The sequence below is a fragment of the Microcebus murinus genome, chromosome 16, assembly GCF_040939455.1.
Source record: "Microcebus murinus isolate Inina chromosome 16, M.murinus_Inina_mat1.0, whole genome shotgun sequence".
In the NCBI taxonomy this organism is placed as follows: domain Eukaryota; kingdom Metazoa; phylum Chordata; class Mammalia; order Primates; family Cheirogaleidae; genus Microcebus; species Microcebus murinus.
The window spans coordinates 29,990,947-30,014,220 of record NC_134119.1 but is presented as its reverse complement, the minus strand read 5'-3'; the positions used below and the strand labels follow the sequence as shown (position 1 = coordinate 30,014,220).

The 23,274-nt window shown below is 56.0% G+C and overlaps 1 protein-coding gene across 2 annotated transcripts in view; it reads left to right on the top strand.

Moving 5' to 3' along the window:
- The window catches only part of NOL4L (nucleolar protein 4 like), a 120,259-nt gene that overhangs the window by 43,442 nt on the left and 53,543 nt on the right, over positions 1-23,274 (top strand). For both annotated transcript variants that reach the window (XM_012754794.2, XM_012754793.2), the window contains exons 2-4: positions 4,425-4,580; positions 10,463-10,574; positions 18,527-18,636. In XM_012754794.2, coding sequence (XP_012610248.1) covers positions 4,425-4,580; positions 10,463-10,574; positions 18,527-18,636 — 378 coding nt within the window. The remainder of the gene's footprint in view (positions 1-4,424; positions 4,581-10,462; positions 10,575-18,526; positions 18,637-23,274) is intronic.

The window sequence follows — 23,274 nt, the reverse complement described above, 5'->3', positions numbered from 1 at the left end:
GGGGCCTGAAATTTTGCTTTTCAAATAAGTTCCCAGGTGATGCTGATGCTGCTAGTCTAGGGGACCAGACTTCGAAGACCATTGCTCTAAATATTTTGAAATACCAGCAGTATTTAAGTAGACATTTGGCAATTTTGTCAATGACTTGCAACCCAGCTTTTAGTTTAGCACCCAAATGGGCACGTTTTAAGGGAGTTGATGATGTCCAGGAAAGCTCCATAAATTTTTAAAACCATTTCCATGCCTGGTTTTGTTGGCCTGGATCTGGCCTGCTGTTTGAGGGTTGGGTGATTCGAGTGGAGAGAGTGTGTTACCATGGCAATGTTCTCCCCATGCAGGAAGGCCTCAGAGGTTGATCCTGTACAACTGACCATGTGTTTTTGATGGCTTTTCCCATGGGCTGCTGCAGGGTTTCATTCCATCACTCCTGCTAAGCATTTCCAGGAAACTGGGATAGTCAGGAGACTCTAGGTCTCTTCTTGATCCAGTTTATAGATGAAGTGAACTTCTTTGTCAATCCAGTGCCCAGCTTGCTTAAGGCAATGGATTAGATTAAGCTAATTTAGGTACTGGGCAGAAGGGGGTTGGCAGGGGCATCCCAAGGCTTTGGGAAGGTGCTTTCTGCTCCCTTAATTAGTAGCTCTCGCCATGTAGCACTGTGTCTGGATTCTCAGCTAGGGAAGGCATGCTCTCATGCAGCGTTTAGCATGAAGGTTATTACCTCTGTGGACGCAGGGGATGGCAGAGCTGTCTGTGGCACGTGACTACTGTCAGATCCCTTTGTTACTGTCTTCTCAGGGCTCTCCTTGAAGGCCACACAGATATCCTGGTGCTCTTCCCTTAGGGTGTAGCACACGTGGAGTCCGGGTGGTCACAGCTCACCAGAGGACGGCTCAAGGTGTGGCTCTGCAGACCTTGTGTGGTTTGAATTCTGGTTGCTACAGGACCTCTCCTTTCCTGTGTAAATCTCTGCTGTAGAGATAAGTGGGTTACAGCTGTGGTCCCCAACCCCTGGGGCCACGGACCAGTACTGGTCCGTGGTCTATTAGTAAGCGGGCCACATATTACCGCCTGAGCTCTGCACCACCTCCCCGACCCCCATCAACCACCCCCAGCCCCCCCCCCTTGGTCCATGGAAAAACTGTCTTCCATGAAACCAGTCCCTGGTGCCAAAAAGGTTGGAGACTGCAGAGTTACAGGACCCCAGTCTGAACATCAGGGGAGACAGTGATCAATTTTTAAAGAGGGAGCTACTGAAAACTGCTTCTCTGAAGAATTTCTCTGGGATAATTTTATGGTCGCATTGGACCAGGTGCAAAGCTGTTGTTTACCCAAGTCTGCCTAAGATTGGAGGTGGGAGGCTGGGATAGAGGCAGGCCTGGATCTAGGCAGCGTGTTTTACTGTCTTATCTGGGTTGGTTAGTTACACTTTGACTTTAGGAAAGCTTATTCCAAGTTTGTGGGACAGCCTTAACATATTATTTAGGAATTAAATAAGACTGTGACTCTCTTCTGATGGCAGGTATTACCAAGGGGGACCTATTTTGTAACCTGAATGGATCAGAGGGATAGGAGATAAAAGCAGATTCCTAAACACAAAAAGTCCAAACTCAGCAAGAGATTAACCTTTACCAAGACTGTATGTGCCAGGTGCTTGACCCTTGGAACATCCAAGAACTTTTTAGGCCCATTTTACAGATAAGGAAACTGAGTTTCATGAGGTAAATAAGGGACATGACCTGCCCAATATCACTGAGCTTGTGGCTCACCTGTCTAAAATATTGTCTCTTCATCGGATTATTTTATTTCCCCATGCCTCTCCACCAAATTATATCTCCTTCTTTTTTCAGAAATATCTGTGTTCTGGCCTGCAACAATTTTATGAGCAGGGAGGTCTATTCACTTCCAAGCAGCTAAACCCATCATTATGCCTCTGGATTCAGATTATTATCGAAATGTGGTAGAATTACCTCATTATACTTTTTAAAAAGCTAACATTTTTTAAATTAAAGTTTAAAAAACAAAGTATACAGCTTCTAAGTGTTCAAGTTTAATGATGTTTCATAAACTGAGCACACCTGTATAACCACCATCCAATTACATTCATTCTTAAGGTTCATTTTGTTTATTTTTGCCACTGTGAACCTCTGGTTAGAAGTAAAACTGACCTATCGTGACATTTGTCCCGTCCTGACCTTGTTGCCTCTCAGTATTTGAAGATCACCAAACTGCTGGGTAGTTACAGATTAGTCCTTAATGAGCACTTATGGATGACCCAGGACTTCGGAGGAGGTGGGATAATCCCAGGAAAGATTTAAAGTAACTCCTGAGAATTTAAAAACAGAAAAGTCATGGAATTTTTTTATCTATATTTTATTTTTATTTTTCTCTTTTTTCCCCACCTTGCTTTGGAGACACAGGAATATTTTTATATATTTATAGACACAGGAATATGTCATGGAATTTTATAGCTCATTTCATAGGTGAAGCTCAGTGAGATTGAAGAGTTTGCTCACAATCTCTCAGCAAGCACGTACACACACACACACACACATACACACACACACACGTACTATCTGAGAAGTCCCCACTGAAAGGGATCCTGACCAGGAAGGGAGCCGTTGGCGAGAGAGACTGATCAGGGCTGGTGAGGTCACCTCCCAGGGTCGCTGCCCGCTAGCTCTAGGGCTCAGTACCCCACATCCCAGATGCCCAAGCTGCCCTTCTTCCCCCATCTGCTCTCTGCTCTCACGCGGGCTGCTGGCAATGAGACAGACAGCCCTGCTGGCCTTTCGTGGCACGTCGAGAAAGCTGCCAGATAAAACCCAAACCTGTCTGTGGCCAGAATGAGTTGTGAGCAAGCGTCCCATGCCAGCACGGCCTGTATTCCACTCGGACTACGAAGTCCGAGGTCCGAAGCCAGCTCTGCCCCTTCCCAGCCACCACTCACGGGCAGGTCCCGACCCTAACAGCCTCCCAGGGTTGTCACGATGCTGGGCTCTGTCATACCCGGAGGAAGCTTGGCAAGAGCACTTCCTAAGAACCGTATTTATTGAGCGGTCCCCGTAGGCTCCGTGGTAAGTGCCGCACACAGATCTCATTTTCTCCCCGCAGTAGCTCATGGGAAAGGTGCTTCTGTTATCCCCATTTTAGAGATAAAGGGCCTGAGGCTTGAAGCAAAGTAACTCCCCAGGGTCACGCAGCCACTTGCACGATGGGCCCTACTCAAACCAGGGCAGAGTGTGGCCAAGCTGGCCTGCCCGGCTGCCACTCAGAGCCCATGGGTCACCCAGCAGCAGTTCACTGAGCTCCTGCCACGCGTCAGGCGCTGCTCTCGGTGCCGCAGGGACAGCCGGGAAGGGGCAGATGAAGCCCACCCCTGCTGACGTCCTTGAGCTGGGGCCCTTTGGGGAAGAGTCCTCTTGGAGATGTGTCTTTTGGGCACTTTTAGAGAAAAGCCTGCCTCCTTCCCCCCATTCCCTCTGTACTGCTCGCCCTAGATCTTTGAAGCCCCTAAAGTCCTCACAGCCCCCCTTAGGGAGATGCCGGCTCGGTGTCCCGAGTCTGCGTGCGCCCCTGCCTGTGAATCAGGAACTGTGTGCCCCGAGCTGTCCCCTCCAGGCCCTGGTCTCGCTCCCCAGCCTCTTGCCCTGGCGTCTCCCCGGCAGCCCCCTCCTCTGCTGGAGGGGAGGGCAGGCGTCAGCCCAGCAGCTGTTGGCTATTGAAGGGCCCGGTCTTGATGCTGGCACACCTTGTCGGGCCAGCTGACAGCACTCGTGCCAGCCTGATAAGAGGCTCGGGGGCCCACGGCCACCCCGCTCACCCAGCCCTGCCACCTCCATGTGGCCTCGTGCCTGTTATTCTGCACATCTCCGCACACAAAGGGCCGGGTGCTGTTGCTGGCGCTCAGCTGCTGGGGTGGGGAGGGCGGGCTGGGTGAAAAGCTTTTCGGAAAGGCCGGGGCAGAGGCAGGAGTCACCCAGGTGATCCGAGCCATTCCCTCGGGACCCCAGCCCGGGACCACAGTGAAAGGTTACTGCTAATTGGCGAGCTCCTGATGGGGCCGCATCTATTTAGCACTCCCCCTCCCCAGAGACTCCCAGGATGGTCTTGGCACAGCGTGCGGCGCGAGAGCTCCCGCCCGAGTCTGGCACAATCTGTCTGAAATTGTGAACATGGAGCCTCTTGGTTTTTTAATTTGTATTTTCGTTGTTGTCGTTGTCTGCCCATTGTTGCTGGTCGATGCAGCAGCAGCAGCCACCCCGACTCTGGTACCCCCTTCCGGGAGCCCTCTCGGCAGGCCCCCCACCCCCAGACCCACCACTGGAGGCACTGAGGTCCCGACCTGGCGCCCTGGCCTCGGGGCCCAGCTCTCGCCCTGCCATCATCCCTGACACTAACACAGCTTGTCCACCCTGTCGCAGGGGGCAGATGGCCTGTCGGAGCCGGAGGGCATCTCTCTGAAGCGGGTCGCTGTGGTGGAAGATTTCTTTGACATCATCTACTCGATGCATGTGGAGAGCTCAGCAGAGCCAGGCAAAGCCCCCAAGCACGCCGGGCAGAAGAAAACCTACCGAGCGGTGAGATTTCTGTCTCTTTGCCTCCGCTGGCAGCCCCAGGCCTTGGCAGGAGGCCACGGGCTCCGCACATGTTGGGCTGGGGGGTGGGGCAGGGAGCTGAGGCGTGATGAAGCTGCCTTTGGGGACCCAGGGGGGCACAGGGCAAGGGCAAGGCAGCCGGAGATGGCCCAGAGGGCGTGGCAGGCTCTGTGGCCTGAGCACAAAGGAGAAGCAGGTTGAAGGAGGGAGGAGGAGGAGGGAAGGGACAAGGGCAGCTTCCCTCTACCCCCAGCCCCTGCAGCCTGTTCTGGGTGCAGGTAATAGTGACGGCAAATGCTCCTGGCCTGGCCTCCGCTGTGTACCAGGGGCCCTGAGAGCCTCCTATGGGCGAGCTCAGTCACTTCCCCCACTGTCCTGGGAAGCCGGGAGTCCCCCAGGGGAAGTCTGAGCACCTGTTCCCCGCCCTCAGGGAGATCACAGTGGGACTGGGGTGGGGAGGCCGAGAGCAAAGGCTAGACACATAGAAGCAGAAGTGTCTCCAGGACCAGCTTTGAGAGAGCAAGAACCCGGGTACCTGGGTGCTCCGCAGAGGCACCACCAGACATGGATTCTCGGTGCTGAGCCCTAGGGACTTCATGGGGAGGATGACATGTCAGCTTTGGGTAGGCAGGAGGGAGCAGAGACAGCAATCTAGGGGTGGGAGGAAGGCAGAGGTAGAGGGGACTGTGGCCAGGCCCCGTGGGAGGGGCCTGCCCGTGTCCCACTCCCGTCCCTTGTCTACTCCCATATCTGAGCCTGTCGCCATGCCACACACGGCTCTGAACCATTGGTCCAGTGCCCTCCACTAGGCAGTGAAGCCAAGCACTGTATGCTCCTTCAAGCCTCACAGCAGTCCTGTGGCTACGGCGCTGAGGTCCCATTTCACAGTTATGAAAACTGAGACCCAGAGAGTTAAGCGACGTGGGCAAGGTCACACAGCACCTGAGTTGCAGTCAGCCAGTGTCCTCATGCCCCCTCTGCGGTGACTTTCTCTGCAGCTTCCTAGAGATGCGCCCTTCTGGGCCTGGGCTTTCCCACCCGAGGCAGATGTGAAACTCCCTCCCCCAGGCTCTCTGCATAAATAGCCTTGGACTACAGTGGAGGCGGCTGTATACGTCTATCATTCCCCTTTATGGCCTGATTTTTTAAAAATCCAGCAGTCTGATTTGTCCTTGTCCTTAGAAAATGGCCTTTGCCCTAAGTGGATCTGAAGGGTGGACCCGGGTGCCGAGGACCTCAGAGAGGCAAGGCGATTTTTCCATCCCCCAACCCCCGGGCTTCAAGAAGCGTCTTGTAGGAGGGAGCGCTGAGGGTATTTCCACCAGAGGGTCCTAGAAGAAGGGAGACTCGCCCAGGCTGGGGCCAGTGTGGGTGCAGAGCGGCCCCTTGGTGCCGAGCCCCAGCCCCTCTTCTCAGCGTTAAATTTACCGCTGTGCCAGGCAGCTGGCACGTGCCAGGCTGCGCACACAGCCCCTACTGTGCCCCACCTGAGCCTTCGTGTGTGTGGCAGTTGTATGTCTGAGGCTGGTGTTGTTACCCCCATTTCAAGACGAGGAAACTGAGGCTCAGAGAGATATTCAGCTGACATTGAGAGCCAGGCCCCCGACCCCCGCACATCCTGCCTCTCCACAGACCTCCTGCGGCCAGCTAGTAACTCCTGCGGCCTGCTGCTGTCCAGGTGGCTGGGCTTGGGCCAGCTGGGGCATGTGACTTCCCTGGCCCCTTCAGCGCCCAGCACCAAGCCTGCCCACAGGCTCTCCGTGGGTATTTATGAGGGCAGGGGTCCACGGCCTCCATGCTGCAGAGAGGGCGGGGCTGGGCTGGTCCTGCCAGCCCTCGTGTCCCTGGCCAAGCAGACTTCCAGCCCTTTGCTCTGCACTTCCTGGCTTCTCGTCCATATGCCCGCCGCGTGCCCCACTTCCCGCTGCCCAGCCTGGAGCTGGCACATGACTGGCGTGAGGCCAGCTGGGCTGCACACAGAGCTGGAATTTCAGCAGCAGGGCCAAGGCTGAGTGAGCAGGCCAGCACCCTCCTGCAGTGGGTGTGAGGCCGAGGGGGCCCACACACCTCCCTCCTCCCCCGTGCGCCTCCTCTCCCTCCCCCTCCTTCTCCCCATCTGTCACCCTTCTCATGCCACCCCCTTCCTTTTGGGGGGACACAGGGTGGTGCCTGGATGCCTTTGTCCCCCCTTTTCATCCGCCCCCATTTCCCTTGACCCGAGCCCAGCTTTTCGGCCACACTCTGCAACGTGAGGCCTCCGTCTGTGGCTGCGGGAAGAGCCCCAAGGCAGCCCCGCCCTGATGGCGGCAAAGAGGCACCACCTGGCACTGTGGGGCACGGTCAGGCCGCTGGCTGAGGACTTTTGGATCTGCTTCTGTGCCTTTGCCAAAGCCGAACCCTGGGACTGCCCCACCTGTCTAGGGCACGGGGCTTTCTGAGTTCTTACAGGCCTGGGCTGCTGCCGGAGTCAGGGCACTGGTAGGATGGTGGGCAGACTTGCTCAGTGACCCAAAAGAGGCTTTCCCACCTTCTTTGGTAGAAGAAAAGGACATTCTAGCTTCTACCGCTGTCCAGCTGTGGGTCAGGGAGGGCAGGTAACTGGAGGTGTCTGGACCAGTGGCAGATGACCATTTACAATGGACAATGCAGGGGACTCCCATTTTGAGTGGGAAGCCCCTGCCTTACTTACCTCTGATGCAGCGTGGCCCAAGTCCAGAGGATCATGGGGATCTCACCAGTGCGAGGGTGCAGGGAAGGTTCTGGGTGGCTCTGCAAAGTTCCCTGAACCCACCGAGAGATCTGGTCCTTTTTGCAGTGGGCTTTCCAGCTATTCTGGTTCCTGCACCCACCTGGGTTGGAGTGAGCCCTTCTGCTTCCTTTTTGTCTCCCAGGGTGCTGGTAGGCCAGATCGGGTTCCAGGGTCTGGATCTGGCTGCCCAGGCCACTTTGGAGCTGGACCAGATGTGGTCAGCAGCTGCTCCAGGCCCACCACGTGCTAATCCACCCGCAGGGCAGAAGGAGGATCTTGTAAAGTGGTGCAAATCCCCCCCGATTGGCCTCATCTGTCTTTGTCGGCCTCTGAGTTGGGGAGCGAAAATGGGGCCTTGCAAGTCAGCGACTCTGCAAATAGCTCCTGCTCTCCCTGCCAGTGAAATCTCTGTTTCTACCACTAGGAAAAAAGTAAAAGGCAAATTCACATATAGGTCTTGATGTCCAGGCAGGAGGTGCTGAGAGCAAGGCAGCAGGCAGCCCAGGGCAGCCGAGGGAAACTGGCTGGGGTCAGGGGTCTGAAGCTCCACTCCTTAAACACGACAGCTCCACCTTTATCTGTTTCACGGTCGGGGCAGCAGCTCAGGAGTCTATTTCTAGAACAGGGTCTATAGCTCTGAGACGGTCTGGAAACCACCATCCTATTGACTAGAGCATCTGCTAGGATTGTCCTCCTGGTTTTAGCTCATTTTGTGGTCCCGTGGCCTTGGGCATCTGTGCACGCAAACAGAAATGGAGGTCCCATTTCTGGTCCCGGGCAAGCCAGGAAGGTAAATCAGAAGATGCCTACAGAAGGTTGGGGTGGTGTGGGCGGATGTCCTCATCTGTACAGGTCCCTACGGCAGCGCAGAGCTGGGCTGGACCGGGCACTTTACTGGCTCCTGGGGAGTCTAAGCCAAGCTGCAGCTGCTGTAGCCGCACAGGTCAGGGCGTCCCTCCCTGGCTGTCTGACAGCTCTAAGGACTTCTCACCCACTGGCCTTCAGTCCACCTCTCCCACCCTTCTGTGGGGCCCAGGGCCAGAAGATGTATGCCCAGACCTCCCCCTCCCCAGAGCACGCCAGCCAGCCTTTGCATGCCACTGGCTACCTAATAAGGCTAGGGATCTGCAGCCACCACTGCCACTCCTGAAGAGGGAACTGTCCCTGTGCCCTCAGCAGGCCAGAGGGCAAAAGATCCCCTGCCCGTCCTGTGTGTGGCACTTCCCAGGGCAGCCAGGCTACCAGGCCCTCCCTGAACCTTTAAAAAATATTCCTCTGCCCAGCGGCAGGTGAGCAAGCAAGCTCCGAGTAGTTACATAGGGCTGCCCCGACTATGGACCTGTCTGTCCTTCCTCTTCCCAGCTGACTGTGCAACCCTCCTCCCCCAAGTCCTCTGCTCGTTTCTCCTCAGGCCTGACCTGGGGTGCCATGTCTCAGGGGAGCCAAGGGGGTTGGTTGTCTGCCGGCCCGCGTCAGCCACAGCCCTCCGCTCTGCCCAGCACGTGCCTTGCCCTGCTGCCCGCTTGCTCCTGCAGCCGGCAGCCCTTCAGCGGGCACATCCCTCCCGACCCAGCAGGCCCGAGAGGAACACACTGTCCCCGAGCCTTGCGGGCAGCTCCAGGCCGGGATGATCTCCGTGTGCCTGGCAGAAAAGCCCCCATCCCTTGGCTGCACCTCTGACTGTCACTCTCCCATCCACCGGCTCCAGTCAGAGACACTGGGGTTTGCCCTTGTCCCTGACCTCCAGAGGAAGGCAATCAGACAGGGAATTTGGAAGGGAGATAACTCATCAAGGAGCCTCTCTGCTCCGTAGAGCATCAAATCAGCTGAGAAATAACAACTGTGTCACCAAAATTAACTCCACGTTTGCAGCCGGCAGGACTAGCCCCTGGAACTCTGCAGGAGGACTGAGCGGGGAGTCTGCCCGAGCTGCTCTCTGAGGGCCTGGCCACAGCGTGGGGCACCCCAGGCTTTCCGCATAGCCCCACCCCGCCCCGCCCCGCCCCTACCTCCCAGCTGTTGCAGAGGTGCAGCAGGACAGTCGTGCATTCCGGAAGGAGCAGACTGGTGCTATCCCGGAGGGGAGGCAGGGCTCAGAGCAGCCCCCTCCTCCGCGGCCACCTCTCCCAGCCGGGCTGCGGTGAGGACGCCGGAACGCTTGGGCGATGCTGCCCCTTAGTGGAGAGGAGCGGGAGGACCCAGGCTCTGGGAAGCACGTGTGAAAACCAGTGACTCGGCATCCTCAGCCCAGGGAATGGGAACTGAGGGGACCCTGTGGCCCCCACAGGCAGCCACATCAGGGCCAGCTGCTTTCCAAAACCCAGAGCGAGAGCACTGGACTTCGAGCCCACACCCACCTCCTCCCTGCCCAGCCTTTTGCTCCTGCCGCCTCCCTCCTCTCTCTATCTCCCACCGCCTCTCCCCTCTCCCTGCCGGGGGAGGCCTCCGCGGGCAGCTCTGGGGTGGTGTGACTGGGGCATGGGCTTCCATCTGGCACTGCCTCAAAAAAGCCGTGTGACGTTGGTGAGCGGGTTCCTCTCTCTGGGCCTCAGTCACCTGGAACACGGAGGTCCCGAGAGCCTGTGCAGTTGAAAAACCCGATGCCCTGGCACCAGCCCTTCTCGGCTCTCCCTAAGAAGGTTCTTGATCTGTGAGTTGTCACAGGAAATAACTCGTAGAACCTTGGGTCGTGCTGATTGGCTGAGAGCCAGTGAATTTATAAGCGGGTCTCAGTTTATCCATCTTTAAGTGAGGAAGTTGTTGGCCCCACCCTAGAGCAATGTTTGTCAGCTCATGCTTAGTAGCAGCAGTAAAATGTTCTGGGAGGAATGTTACTTATTAGAACATAGGTTAAAGGCTAGACAATGCTTAAAGGCTTTGCTTTTTCAATTTTTAGCCTTCTTTATTCAGATTTTTGAAACAAATGGCTTTCCACAAAAGCACTGACTCGTTTCCACCACTGAGAGTGGAGGACACCTGCCCCTTGCTCCGCAGATCCCTGACTGTCCTCACGAGGGCCAAAGCGCCTGCCACGAAAGTACAGACCTTGGTGACCTCGTGGCCAAGTCACCTCCCCGTGGATCCACATAACGAGTGAAGCTCTTCTCTCCCCCAGATCGCGGAGACCTACGCCTTCCTCCCGAGAGAGGCCGTGACCCGGTTCCTGATGAGCTGCACAGAGTGTCAGAAGAGGATGCACTTTAATTCCAACGGCCTGGAGCCCAAAGGTAGGGGAGACGGTGCGCTGGGGGCTCAGCCACGCCGTCAGACTAACGCTGGCAGGGCCGGCCTTTGCTGGCACCGACAGAAAGGCACGGGTCCAGCAGTTGTCGCCAGTCCTGGGGGCCAGGGTGGGTGTATGGTTCTGCCCAGAGAGCCTCGTTTTGTTTTAACATTTTTAAAACTCAAGTTTCAGTTAGAAACCAACAACAACAATACACACACACACACACTCACTCACACAAACCAACAAGTTTCTCTTGCCCCTCAAAGTCCAGGCCAGCCCCTCTCCCCTGGTTCCCGGCCACCTTGCCTCGTTCCCGAAGCTCCACCTGGGCCTCAAACTCAACTTGTTTCTTCCTGTTTCTCTGCACACAAGCCTGAGCCCGTGGTCTGGCCTGTTTGCTCCCCGAGGACAGGAGCACAGCCCTGGACATGTGCCTCCTCCCTACCTGTGCACATCCACATGGCCTCTCGCCGTAAATCCGTGGGGGCTGATTAGAATTTTAAATGCCCAGAGCACTGTGGCCAGCCACAGCCAGCGCCCTGGACTGAAGTCCATACTCTCGGGCTCTGTTCTGCCCAGTGAGAGCAGCAGTACCCCACTTCAGCAACCCCCCACCGTCATGCCCCTCAGATTGAACATCCCCAGAGGCCTGCGGTGAATCCGGGGGCCTCTGCTTGCAGGTGGCTTTGGGACAGTGAGGCAGGCCAACACTGGGCCGGTGTGATCTGGACTCTGCCCTGAGAGGTGGTGGCCGGGTGTGCAGTCACCAGGTTTCTAGGCCTTCCCAGCACTCTGTGCCAGCGCCCGGGATCAGGCCTGGGGCAGTTGCTGAGGTCGGGGGTGTTGGCCTGAGGACAGAAACAGACTGGGAACGTAAGGCGAGCTGTTATCCGGGTGGTGCTCACGTGGCATCCACGGACTCCGGGGAGGAAAAGTCAACAGCAAAGCCGAGCAGGTGATGACCAAGGGATGTGAGCGTGGGCGTGGAGCGCGGCCTCCCTCTCGACTCAGTTGTCCGTGACACCAGCTCACTCGCCAGATCCAGAGGCTTTCTTGCCTGCGGAAGCCATCAGGCCACGGCCGCCTCATCAGGGCACAGGGGACAGCTCCTAAATCAGGGGGGCAGGAACCGATCTAGCTGGGCCCTCATAAGTGCTGGCTCTAGGGCTGAGAACAGGGCTCCAGGGCCGCGGCACCACGTGGGTTTGAGTCGCAGTTCTGCCACTCAACTGCCGTGTGTCCTGGGCAGGTGACTTCATCCTCTGAGCCTCAGTTTCCTCGTCTGTGAAATGGGGTCCATATTGGTACCTGCCTCATGAGATTTGAGCGTTAGTCCCTGTACCTGGCACAGGGCTACTGTGCAGGAAGGGTGAGCGGTGGCTGTTGCAGTTACCGTGACAGCGCTGGGTGCCTGAGGGAGTGATCCCGAGCGCTGCTGCCCCACATGGCCTGGCCTTGGCTGAGTGGCTGCAACCTCTGGGCGGAGGCAGCATCGGGTACCTGCAGATGGGCAGGGGGGGCTTTCCCTGCCGCCCTCCCCTGCCCTGCCAGGGGCGTGTGCCCTGGTGGTGGCTGCCCGGTTCCTGCCCACCCGTCCGCCTGCCCTCCCCATTCCTGTCCTCATTGTTTCCATAGCAACTGGCAGGGTCAGACAGAGCTGCTTGCCTGGAGGAACAGAGGCGAGGCAAGAGGGGCTGCGTTTGTGGGCTGCTCTGGGGTGTCTGCGGGCTCCAGCTACTCCGCCCCCCTGCTGCACTGGCGGCGTGCAGGCTGTTCCTCACCTCCCCCTGCACTCCTCACGGCAGGCGGAAGATCCCCCAGGGCTGCGGGCTCCACGCCTCATCCGTGGGCTTCTGGGAGGACAAGGCCAGGCACAGTAGCGGCCTGTGACCCCCGTGCCCCCAGCCCCAGGAAGGAGGAAGGAGGGGGGTGGGGAGGGGGCAGCACACAGGCCGGAGCGCAGGTGGGCTCTGTGCTGGAGCCCGACTCCCCGGGGGCTTGCTCTGGGCAGGACAGGAGACAGAGCCCCCCATCCTTTCCTGTCCTCAGGCACAGGGCAGCACCCCTTCCGTCCCAGGGAGAGGAGAGGCCCTGAGGGAGCAGGCGGCAGCGTGGGCCAGGAAGCACAGCCGGGGCTCAGGCCGTGTGCAGCCTGTTCACTGCCACGTGTCCCTCAACAGGTTAGGGAGCCTCTCTGAGCGTCTCCTGATCATAACAGCTGCTACAGCCCAATTAGTCCTGGTTTACAGCCAAGGAAACTGAGGCACAGAGAAGTTTTAAGGTGAAATCCCTCTTCCAAGTTCTCCCAGGAGATAGAAGTGAAGGCAAGAGAATTGATTTTCTCATCAGCAAAACAGAAGTACCGCCTTCTGCTCAGGGCTGTGGGAGGCAGCTGAATCAAATGAGCCCATTGTGCAGGCTACCTGCCTGGGACACGCGGGTGCCTGGGGAAGCCCAGCCTGTCCCCTGCAGGTGCGTTGCACCACAGTGCCCAGACACAAACTGGCCCTGTCCAGGTGGCCCCACAGAGAGATAGCCTCCACCAAGGTGGGGTCACTAACATGCCCCCAAGCCCTCTCAGCTGGCATGCTGGGTCCACGTCCTGGACACAGGGTGACAGGGAAGGGTTTGGTTTCTGGAAGCTGCCAGTGGAGAGCTTTAGAGTCTGAAAGGCTCCCCTGTCTGCTAAATGGCCAGAGGCATCAGCCTCCTGGACCATCCATGCCAGCTGGCAAGTCTCCCTCCTCCTGCCCCAGCGAGAGCTTGGAGATGCTATCTCTGCCGCCACGCCGGCCCCTGGACGCGGCCAGCAGCCAGCTCCTTCCCCGGCACTCCTGCCGCTGCCTTCTCTTCTTGGGCCAGGCTTCTCTTCTCCCTCTACCAGCTGGGAAAATCTGGGCCTCCCCAGCCCCAGGGCAGGCCCAGTGTTCCTGTCCCAGGAAGGTGGGGAGGGAGGGGGGACAGGGAACAGGATAGAGATTCTCAAGGGCTGCTGGGAGAACGCCTTGCTTCCTGGCCTCCTGTTAACAAGAAAGAAAGGAAGCAGAGTGGCCTCCCTTGCTCAGCCGCTTGTCCCCAGCAGAGTGTGGGGGCCTGGACAGCCCCACACCCTCCTCCAGCGCCAGGAGCATAAACAAAGGAGGCTGCAGAGGATCAGGAAGTCCGAGGATGGGAAATTCCAGGGCCTCCCGACTCCACGCTCCTCTTCCTCCAGCCCCGACTGAGTCCAGGCGGCAGAGAGGAATGAGACTAAGAACTGGGTGTGCCCTCAGACCAGCCCTGGCTCCTGGGGAGAGGGACCTCTGGGGGCATGTTTGTTTCTGTCCTCTTTGTGACAAAATGTCGTTGCATGTTTGCAGACTAGGAGTTGGCAACGGGCAACAATAGTTACCCTTCCTCAGCAAACAGGTCGTCTGCTCAGGTCGCGGTTCCTTTGCAACCAGGCCCAGACTCCTCCGCATGGTTTCCAAGGCCCTCCTCTGTGCCTGGCCCCAGCGGATCCCTCCTTCCATCCTTCCTAGCGTGACCCTGTGCCAGGCTGTTCGCTCGCCCTGCAGAGCCGGTTGCATGCCGGCCCTGCTCGCTGGCCCGTCCTCTCCCTGCTCTCATACCCACTTGCTGGGGGACTGCGGGAAGGCTGTACGGCCCCTCTGTGTGCTGCTGCCTCACCTGCAAAATGGGGGCATCGATACCAGCCCGCTTCATCTTGGGTTTCTTGGGAGCATCAAACAAGAGGGTCAGCAGGAGCTCAGTTAGCTGCTGGGGAGATTGATGGGGGGTCCTGTCTAGAGCCCCATGAAGCCTTCTCAAGCTACTCCAGGGCCTCTTAGCTCTTCCCAGACCCCCTACCTCTACTGGACTCGCGCCGGCCCCACCCTGCCCGCTCCTTGTTGCCTGAGCCCAGGGCTGTGCACGGTTTCCTCGCCTTCCCGCCCTGGGCGCTCTCACATCAGTGCTCCTGGAAGACTTGCCGATCCATGGATTCACTTCCCCAGGAAGGAGATTTTTCGTCACCTTCTGGGCTGGCCCCAGGACTGGGATCTCCGTTTCCAATTCTGAACCCCACGAGGCTGGCTGGTCTCGAGCCCTCTTCGTGCCAGGCTCTCCGCACAGCCTTCGACGCCCAGCCCTTCCCGGGAGACCTTTTTCACCCTTGCCCCTGGCGCCCGGAAGCCACCGTTGTCTCTGGACTGTACTTCCATTCTGGGGGTGAAAGTGCGTGAGAATTGCCACCTTATCTTCACCTGGGCAAACGAGGGCCACTACCTCCGCTGGAATTTGCCTTGGTTGGCAAGTGCCCTTGGAGCAGGCCAGCGTGTGGCTGGCGTGGGCAGCGCGTCTGCATCATTGATTGTTCCCAAGGCTGCGTGAAACTAAGTCTAGCACTTGGGCTGGTTTCAATTTTCCTTGGCAAAGAAGTGTTGAAACTTTTCGCTGGGCACTTCCTCTGCTTGTCTTACCAGCAACCTGCCAGATTATTTCGGCTCCAGGGCCCGTGCTAGCATCTAGCTCACCTCTCCATGGCAACCATGACCGGCGGTGCAGTGGGGTCAGGTTATTTGTGGTGGCTTGAGCTTGGCTACCACATGTGTCGACCACAGCGGGGGCCTGGCCTGTGCCTCAGCAGAGCCCGGGGAAGCCACTTCTTCCTTCTTCCTGGTTCACGTTCCCACCGGAGCCTGCCCTGGCCCTGGCATTTGTCCCACCTGTGAGCATCCGACTCCATGCAGCTTCCACTGGCCTCCGCTCCTCCTCCCTCCCGCTGAGCCGATCCGCCCGGCGTGCACCCCTGACGGCATCAGGACTCGGGGAGCTCCCGCTGCCCTGCCGGAAACCGTCTGCCTTTCTCCTCCCCGCCATGGGCGCTGTGGCTCACAGCTTCACCTAGAATGTCCCCTGCCTCCCCGGTCCCGCCTCCCCGGCAGAACTCTCACTTGTGGAACTGCAGGGTCCAGCATCGCCCTGCACATCTGCTCCGGATGTCACAGCTTCCCCAAGACAAGGGCGTCCTGCCTTCCTCTTCCCTGGACTCTCCCAGCGGACCCCCGGGCACCGGGAGCATTTTCTGATCTGTGGAGGTGCTGGGGAAGGGACAGACCAAGGAAGACCCCTTCTCCCGCCTCCCAAGTGTGCCGTCCTTGCCACTGCTTTATTTTTCCTGAGCCAAACTGTGTAACTGGCTGTATAAAAGCTGCTTTCTCATAGGCAGTCATGACATTTCAGTACAAGGACACAACTCCCTGCCCCTGTGGGCTACAAACCCAGAGAATCGCCGCTGCGTCCCCCGATGAGGTCTAACCGGGGGCCACAGAGTAAGGGGCCTCCACACGGTCCATGTTTCGCAGCTTCTCGCCAGACAGAAACAGCAGAATTCTGTCAGAAGGTCCGAGGTCCGAAAACAGGACCCACGGCTCTTCTGAGCAAGCCCATCTGCACGTCGGCGCTAGGACGCCTGCCTGGCTTACTGTATCTGACTCGATCGATTTTGGGGGGCCAGGCCCTAAAACCACCCTGGGGTTAAGGAAGTCAAGTCTGGGTCAACCGTGGGATAGCAACAAGAAAAGGGCCCCAAAACGCATTTTATTTTTTAGGTTTTTGTGTGTGTGTGTGGGGGGGGGGTTGTTTTTTTTGTTTTTAGACAGGGTCTCACTCTGTCACCCTGCATAGAGTGCAGTGGCATCGTCAGAGCTCACTGCAGCCTCAATCTCCTGGACTCAAGCGATCGTCCTGCCTCAGCCTCCCAGAGTTCTGGGATTACAGGCATGAGCCTCCACGCCTGGCCCTAAAAATACATCTTAGTTTCCGCACACACAACAGACATCTGCACCAACGAGGCTGATGTGTGTTGGCGTCAGAGAATCTGCCATCAAACCAAGAGGAATTCCCTGTAAAAAAGAAAGGGGTGGGGTGGGGTGGGAGGTGGTCCATTTCTATCCAGTTTCTGAGACAGTCTATTAGTGACATTTACCTCTTCCTCAAAGAACAAAAACGAAACATTCTGTGGGTAACAACATAGCTTTAAAAAGCAAAGCTAAGTTCTACATTTCTGTAAAACTTGATAAAATATCTCATTCCATCTGGAAAGCCCACCAGCAGTCCACATCCTCAGAGGGACCCCAGTCCTCCAGCCCAGTCTGTTTTGTGCCCCCCTTTCTGCAGGGCTGTCCCATCCTTGCCAAGCAGGAGTGTCCCTTGGCCTCTTGGTATAACTTTGTCCCTTCGTTTGCAGAGGCTGTTTTTTCTTTTTTAATTGTAAAATATTTGCAACAAAAAACTTGCCTTTTTGATACATTTTATTTATACCATTTTTAAGGTATTATGTTCACATTGTTAAGCAAACATCACCACTATCTATTTCCAAAACTTTTTCATCACCCCAAACAGAAAGTCTGCACCCATTAAGCAATAACTTCCCATTCCCACCCTGTCCCTAGTAATCGCCATTCTACTTTCTGTCTCCATGAATCTGCCAATTGTAGAGATTTTATGCAGGTGGAATCATATCGTGTTTGTCCTTTTTTGCCTGGCTTCTGTCACCTGGCATAGCGTTTTCAAGGTGGCCAGGGCCGTTTTGGTTTGGGCTCAGCTCTGGAGGAGCAGGCAGAGCCAATCACCCTCATTTGTCCTAGCATTTCCCCAGCCCTGGCCCTGTCACCTGCCTCCCCTTCATCCTGTGTCTAGGGCATGGTGGCAGTGCTGGAGGTCAGGCTCTGGCTAGTCTGGAAGTCACTTCCACTTCCCACCCTGCTCAAATCCCAGCCCATCCATGGAACTAGGCACTGGGGGACCTTTTTGGGCAAAGGCCTGGGATGATGAACCTGGGCTGCAGGAGGCCTTGGAGCAGGTGATCGAGACTGTTCTCCTAGCAGCATGGCCAGAGATTTTAAGAGTTATCCAATATTCTTACCTTTTACTCCACAAATTCCATTTCTTGGAATCTGTTCCAAAAAGGAAAAGATCAGAGGCACAGACCAGTATTTATGCACAAAGATGTTCCCTGCAGTGTTGTTTATAATAGCTCACACAGGAAACAACCTAAATAGCCAATCATAAGGGAATGACTTCAGTATTATGGTAAAATATTACACAGCTATAAAAATTATCTTTGCTTTAGCAAAACAAGGTTTTTGATGGTGGGGAAAATGCCTATGACAAAATGTTAAGCAAAAACAAAAACCCTTTTTAAAAAGCAGACTATAATTCTATGTATACATTGAAATACCAAGTATGTAAAGAAGAGAAATCACAGGGAAAAAGGAAACAGAAGCATATGCCAAGGTGCTTGGTGCAGTTACAGTTTTTAAATTTTTTCTTTGCATCTTTCTGTACTTTGCAAATTCTCTATAAAAAGAACGTGCATTACTTTGATCTTGAGGCCAACAGAGCAGTAATGGGAGGAGCATGTGAGCGGGGGTGGTCCTGGAAGCTGGCTCTGACCGGTGAACTGCACGGCTCCTGGGGGTGCTCTGGGCGACGCTGTCGGGCAGGGGGTGGCACGTGTTCCCTAGGAAGCGAGCTGACTGAGACCTGGGTTGGAAACGTAGATGCCTTCAGGGGCCTGGCAAGTGTCATGATTGAGCAAAGGTGTGCACTGCGACAAGGAGTGGTGGGGACTGCGGCAAAACGCAGAGCACCCCCCACCTAAAAGCAGTGCTGCTGCTCAGCTGTAGCGGCTGCCATTGGCCATGGGGGCCCCTGTGGCCAGATCTTCCATTTTTCAAAGAAACCAAAAATTCATATTTTTTAGCATGAGAAATCTCTAAAAGGCTGGTGCCTCGTTGAAAAATCTTTTCCATGCCACACAGTCCCCATCTAACGGGCCAGATGTGGGGAGCGACCCTGTCCCTTCCCAGAGGTAGCTTCCTCCCCCGCACGTTCCCGGCTGAACTCTCCGAGTGGGTGACAGGCCCGCAGCACAGACTGAAAAGGGTTTCCTTTTGTTCTTTCTGCCAGAAAACGAGCCTCCATCTCCTCTGGTCTCGGGGATCATCGATTACAACATGCCCCTCACCTCCACGTACCTGAAGCAGATGAAGTTGCGAGTGATGAACTCCCAGGAGCAGGTAAGGCGGTGGTCTCCCCCCACCCTGCCCGCAAGTTGTCCCAAAACTTGCCTGGTTGTGGTTGATTCTTTCCAAAATTTGCGGACATCGCCTGTGTAAACACGCTGGAAATCAAAGAGGCCCTTATCTGGTCATCTGGGCTGTGCAGCGCAGGCTGAGCGGGGAGAGGGAGGAAGGAACGTGTTCCTTGTTAGAGGGTCTGCAGGGCAGGCAGCTTTGCAGGTCTTTGGTGAAATCCGGAAGCTCTGGCCTTGCGAAGTTTTCCCCAGGGGCAGGGCCCGGCAGGGGGGAGGCAGGAGCTGCAGACCTGGACTCTGGCTCCCTCTCTCTGCTCTGCCCTTTCTGTTGCCTGGCTTCCCCAGGGAGGCCGGAGAGAGAGGCCCTGGCCACCTGCCTGTGGCCTCTGTCACTCTCTTGGGGCCCAGACAGGCCAGGAGGACGGGCCTTGGAGGGTGGCCTTGGGGCACCCTGGCCATCCCAGACTCCCCAGCTGGACTTTGCCAAGGGCCGTCCCTGGAGACAGGCTGTGTCTCCCCAACAGCCCACCTGTAACCCTTCTCAAAGTGAATGGCCTGGGCCAGGCGCGGTGGCTCACGCCTGTAATCCTAGCACTCTGGGAGGCTTAGGCGGGCGGATTGCTAGAGGTCAGGAGTTCGAAACCAGCCTGAGCAAGAGCGAGACCCCGTCTCTACTATAAATAGAAAGAAATTAATTGGCCAGCTAATATATATAGAAAAAATTAGCCGGGCATGGTGGCACATGCCTGTAGTCCCAGCTACTCGGGAGGCTGAAGCAGGAGGATTGCTTGAGCCCAGGAGTTTGAGGTTGCTGTGAGCTAGGCTGACGCCACGGCACTCACTCTAGCCTGGGCAACAAAGCGAGACTCTGTCTCAAAAAAAAAAAAAAAAAAAAGTGAATGGCCTGACTGTCTTTGACAGAAGGACGAGGTGAGTCCTTCCTGCCCCTGCTGCTGCCTAAAACCAGGGGAATAATGTCTCGCCTCTGGCTTCAAGTGTTCTCATCTCATGTGGCATCTGAATCTACCCTGTCCTTGTGGCCTGACTGGGGGAATAGGTTCCTTCTGCCCCGTTCCGGAGTCAGAACTCGAGTCTGACTTCTAGCCCTAGGTATGTGCTGCCACCGGTCTCCTCGACAACCCGGCGCGTGCGCTCTGGGCGGGCGGTGGCTCCCTGGCCAGCTTCGTGCTGGTGATGTAGCAGGACGCGCTCAGGCGGCACCTGGGCCCGTGGCCCCCGGTAGCTTCTTTACTGCACAGCAAAGGCAGAGCAAGGCTCCCCTGGGTGGGGGATGACCCCTCCCCCTAATCCAAACACAGCCACAGGACAGGTTCTGCTGCTGTCAAATCCCATGTCCCCAGACGAGGCTTTGAAGGCGGTTTCATTCCATCACTCCGACCCCAAAATGCCAGCAGAGGACACCTGTAGTGTTTGCAAATCACTAATGCAGGCTACACGGAAAATAAACCCAATTCTAAAGTAACTGGGAACCAGGATAAATGACACTTTATTAATGCTGAACAAAGCTCTTCATCTAAAACCTTTGGGTGAAAAAAATCTCAACAATTCACGGTTTTCAAACATGACACATCCAGGAGACAAATGGTGAGGCATTTGCTCTGATCAGAAAACGTACAGGTGGTGGGATTTTCTCGGGGGCTGGACAGAATCTCGTTACTCGTCGTCCCGTTGTACCGGATTAATATGCTGGGAAATGAGCCCTTCTCCGCAGAGGGCATTAGATAAAATGAAAATCCAATAACAATGTTCACACAAAGAGAAAAGATTCTTCTTGAGGTCTGGTTCAATGCAGCAAATATTTAGAGCGTCCTCAACATGCAAGGCACTGTGGGACGGGCTCCCCCTCCAGAGACCTCCATCCTAAGACACAGACCCCAGGAGTGTCGTCGAGGTGGCCACATTGAGCTGAAAGTAGGCGAGCGTAGCCTGATAGAAGAGGTTCTTATTCGGGATAACTCTTATAAAGATGTAAAACTGGAATCACATTTAGTTATACAGATGATGAATACGTCTTCTTGGAAGGGGAAGGGTAGGGAGGTTTTATGAAACGTGGACTGTCTCAGAAGATGGTCGTGACCTTCCCTGATAAAATGAGGTCCCAGCAGGGTGCAGCCCACGTGCTCAGGGCCAGATCCAGCCAGCCCCGTCCCGAGCTCTGATCTCTCAGATCGCCTTTCGGGGACGTGCCCACCACGCCACGGGGTGTGCTGGGCTCTCTTCTTCACACAGCTGCCCGTCTTGTGTCCTGTCTCATTTGGTTTTCTTGCATTCTTTTTTTATTGTTATTACACAAGTAACACACAGCCTCAGTAGAAAAATCAGCAGCCAAAAAGCTACACAGTGATGAAAATCACCGTAATCCCGCCAATGAGATCGCTGTGAATATTTTGGCGTCCGCCCTTCCAGACTGTCGTGTAAAGGGGCTTATCCTACCCGCGTGATGTTACGGCCCGCTGTGCTTTCCCATGTTGTTCTCAGTCTCTTTACCTGCTGGGTCTCGATCTTTCCATCTGTCAAGGGAGCTGGTTCTATAATGTTCCTATCATTTGTTCATTCACTCATTCATGCATCCACCCATCCATGCACTCTGAGCCAGGCGCTGTTCCAGGCTCCCAGGAGACAGTGGTGAATGGGGCCACGTCTTTGCCCGCCTGGCTCTCACTGTTCAGCGAGAGAGCAAGTGGGACGGGTGCTGTCCCAGGCAGGTGGCTTATTGATCAGACAACTGTTCTGTGTCCAGAGTCATTGTCCCCATTTCACAGATTTGATAGCTGAGGCTTAGAAAGGTTCAGCACTTGTTCAAGGTCACATGGCCACTAATATGAGTTGAAACCCAGTTCTGTTCCATCCCCAAACCTGTGCACCTGCCAGCACGACACACCCTGTTTCTCCGCACTCGGGCTGAATGAGAAAGTGCTGGTTAGAATCCAAAGCCGCTCGGGGAACCGTGGGGTTGGGAGAGGGAGAGTGCCTTGGCAGAGACACAGGTGGGTGCCGGGGGGAGGCAGGTACAGGCCTAGGGGCTTTGTTTGCCCGGGGACCTGGGAGCCACCTTACATATAAGGAAAATAAGGGAATACTGGGAGAGGAATGTGCCAGGGAGGTTACAGGGTGGCCCTCCCTGCCTTGTGAATGCTAAGTTATCTAGAGGGTACATTTATAATTCCATGTCCGAATTATGCTGATCTTTCCCGAGATCACAGTATTTGAACCAAGACCCTGCTGTGGAAATCAGACGTGGAAGCAGAGGGACAGCTCCTCTGTGCCCCCCACCCCCCACTCACACACTCGGATTTTATAGGAGTGGAGGCTGCGACCCAGAGAGGCCCAGCCCCTGGCTCAGCTCCTTTTTTTAGTAATTTCACCGGCTCTGAGCTCTGTCCAGAAGGGAAGATTGTCAGCACCTTCCTCCCCACCCTGCTGCAGCGCTGGAGCAGCACAAACGTCCGCTAATGGTGTTAGTGGTGCTCCGGGCAGGCGGCTGGGAAGTGGGGAGCGCTCCGTTGCTTAAGCCTCTGTGGCAAGGCCCTTACTGGCCTCCATTAACTTCCGCCTCCCTCTGCTCTACGTTCTGTCCTGGCCCCGAGTTTTCCCCGGGTCCTGGAGGCCTGGGAAGGAGGGGCAGATCCCCCTCCCCCAGGGCGCATGTGTGGGGCCTGCAGGGTCCATAACCCCTATGCAAGGCCCTGGGGTGCCCAAATTATTGGTCCTCTTGCTCCTGAAAACAAGCCAGGGTAGAGCAGCAGCTGGCACTGTTCTCAGCTCGCTTTGTTAAGCCAAGGGCCTTAGAGTCAGGCTAACAGCACCAGCTCTACCACCTACAAGCTGTGTGACTTCGGGCAAGTTGCCTCACCTCTCTGTGCTTCTTTTTCCTCATCGGTTACTTGAGAGCAACACTAGTACACCTACATCCTAGAGTTTTCCCAAGGATTAGGCAGGGTGAGCGCTTGGCACCGTGCTGGACGTCAGAAGCACAGAGGATCTCAGTGGCCGCGCTGTACCGACGGCACTATTCGACAGCGTTTGTTTGATAGACACACGGAATGACCTCGTACCAGAGACCAGGGCCATAAAGATAGGGCAGTGTGGCTGCTTTTCTTAGTAGAGGGGACAGACAGCAGCCAGGACAGATAGTAACCCAGGACAGAAAACAGAAAGGGGCTAGAAAGCTGCCAGGCGGTTCAGGGGATACTGGCTTATTTTTCAAATGGGATTTGGACACGCAGAGAGGGCTGGGGTGAGGGAAGCTGGGGAACAGCTCGGGCAGGACCCGGGGCTGGGCCGGCTGGAGCCAGTCTGGGGACGGGAGGAGGAGCAGACCCGGAGCTGGGCCTGCCTGCAAGCCAGGCCCAGGAGAGGACGCCTTCCCCCGTCAGCGCTGGGGAGCCGGGAAAGGACTGTGAGCAGGAACTTCCACCTCCCTAGGTGGAGAGGGAAACAAACCCACCTTGAAAGACTCCCCTCATTCACTCTTTGAAAAAACTGTGATAAAGACATTTGACACTTTAACCATTTTGAAATATATAATTTAGTGGCATTGAGTGTATTCACAATGTCGCACAACCATCACCAACTATCTATTTCCAAAAATTTCTCATCA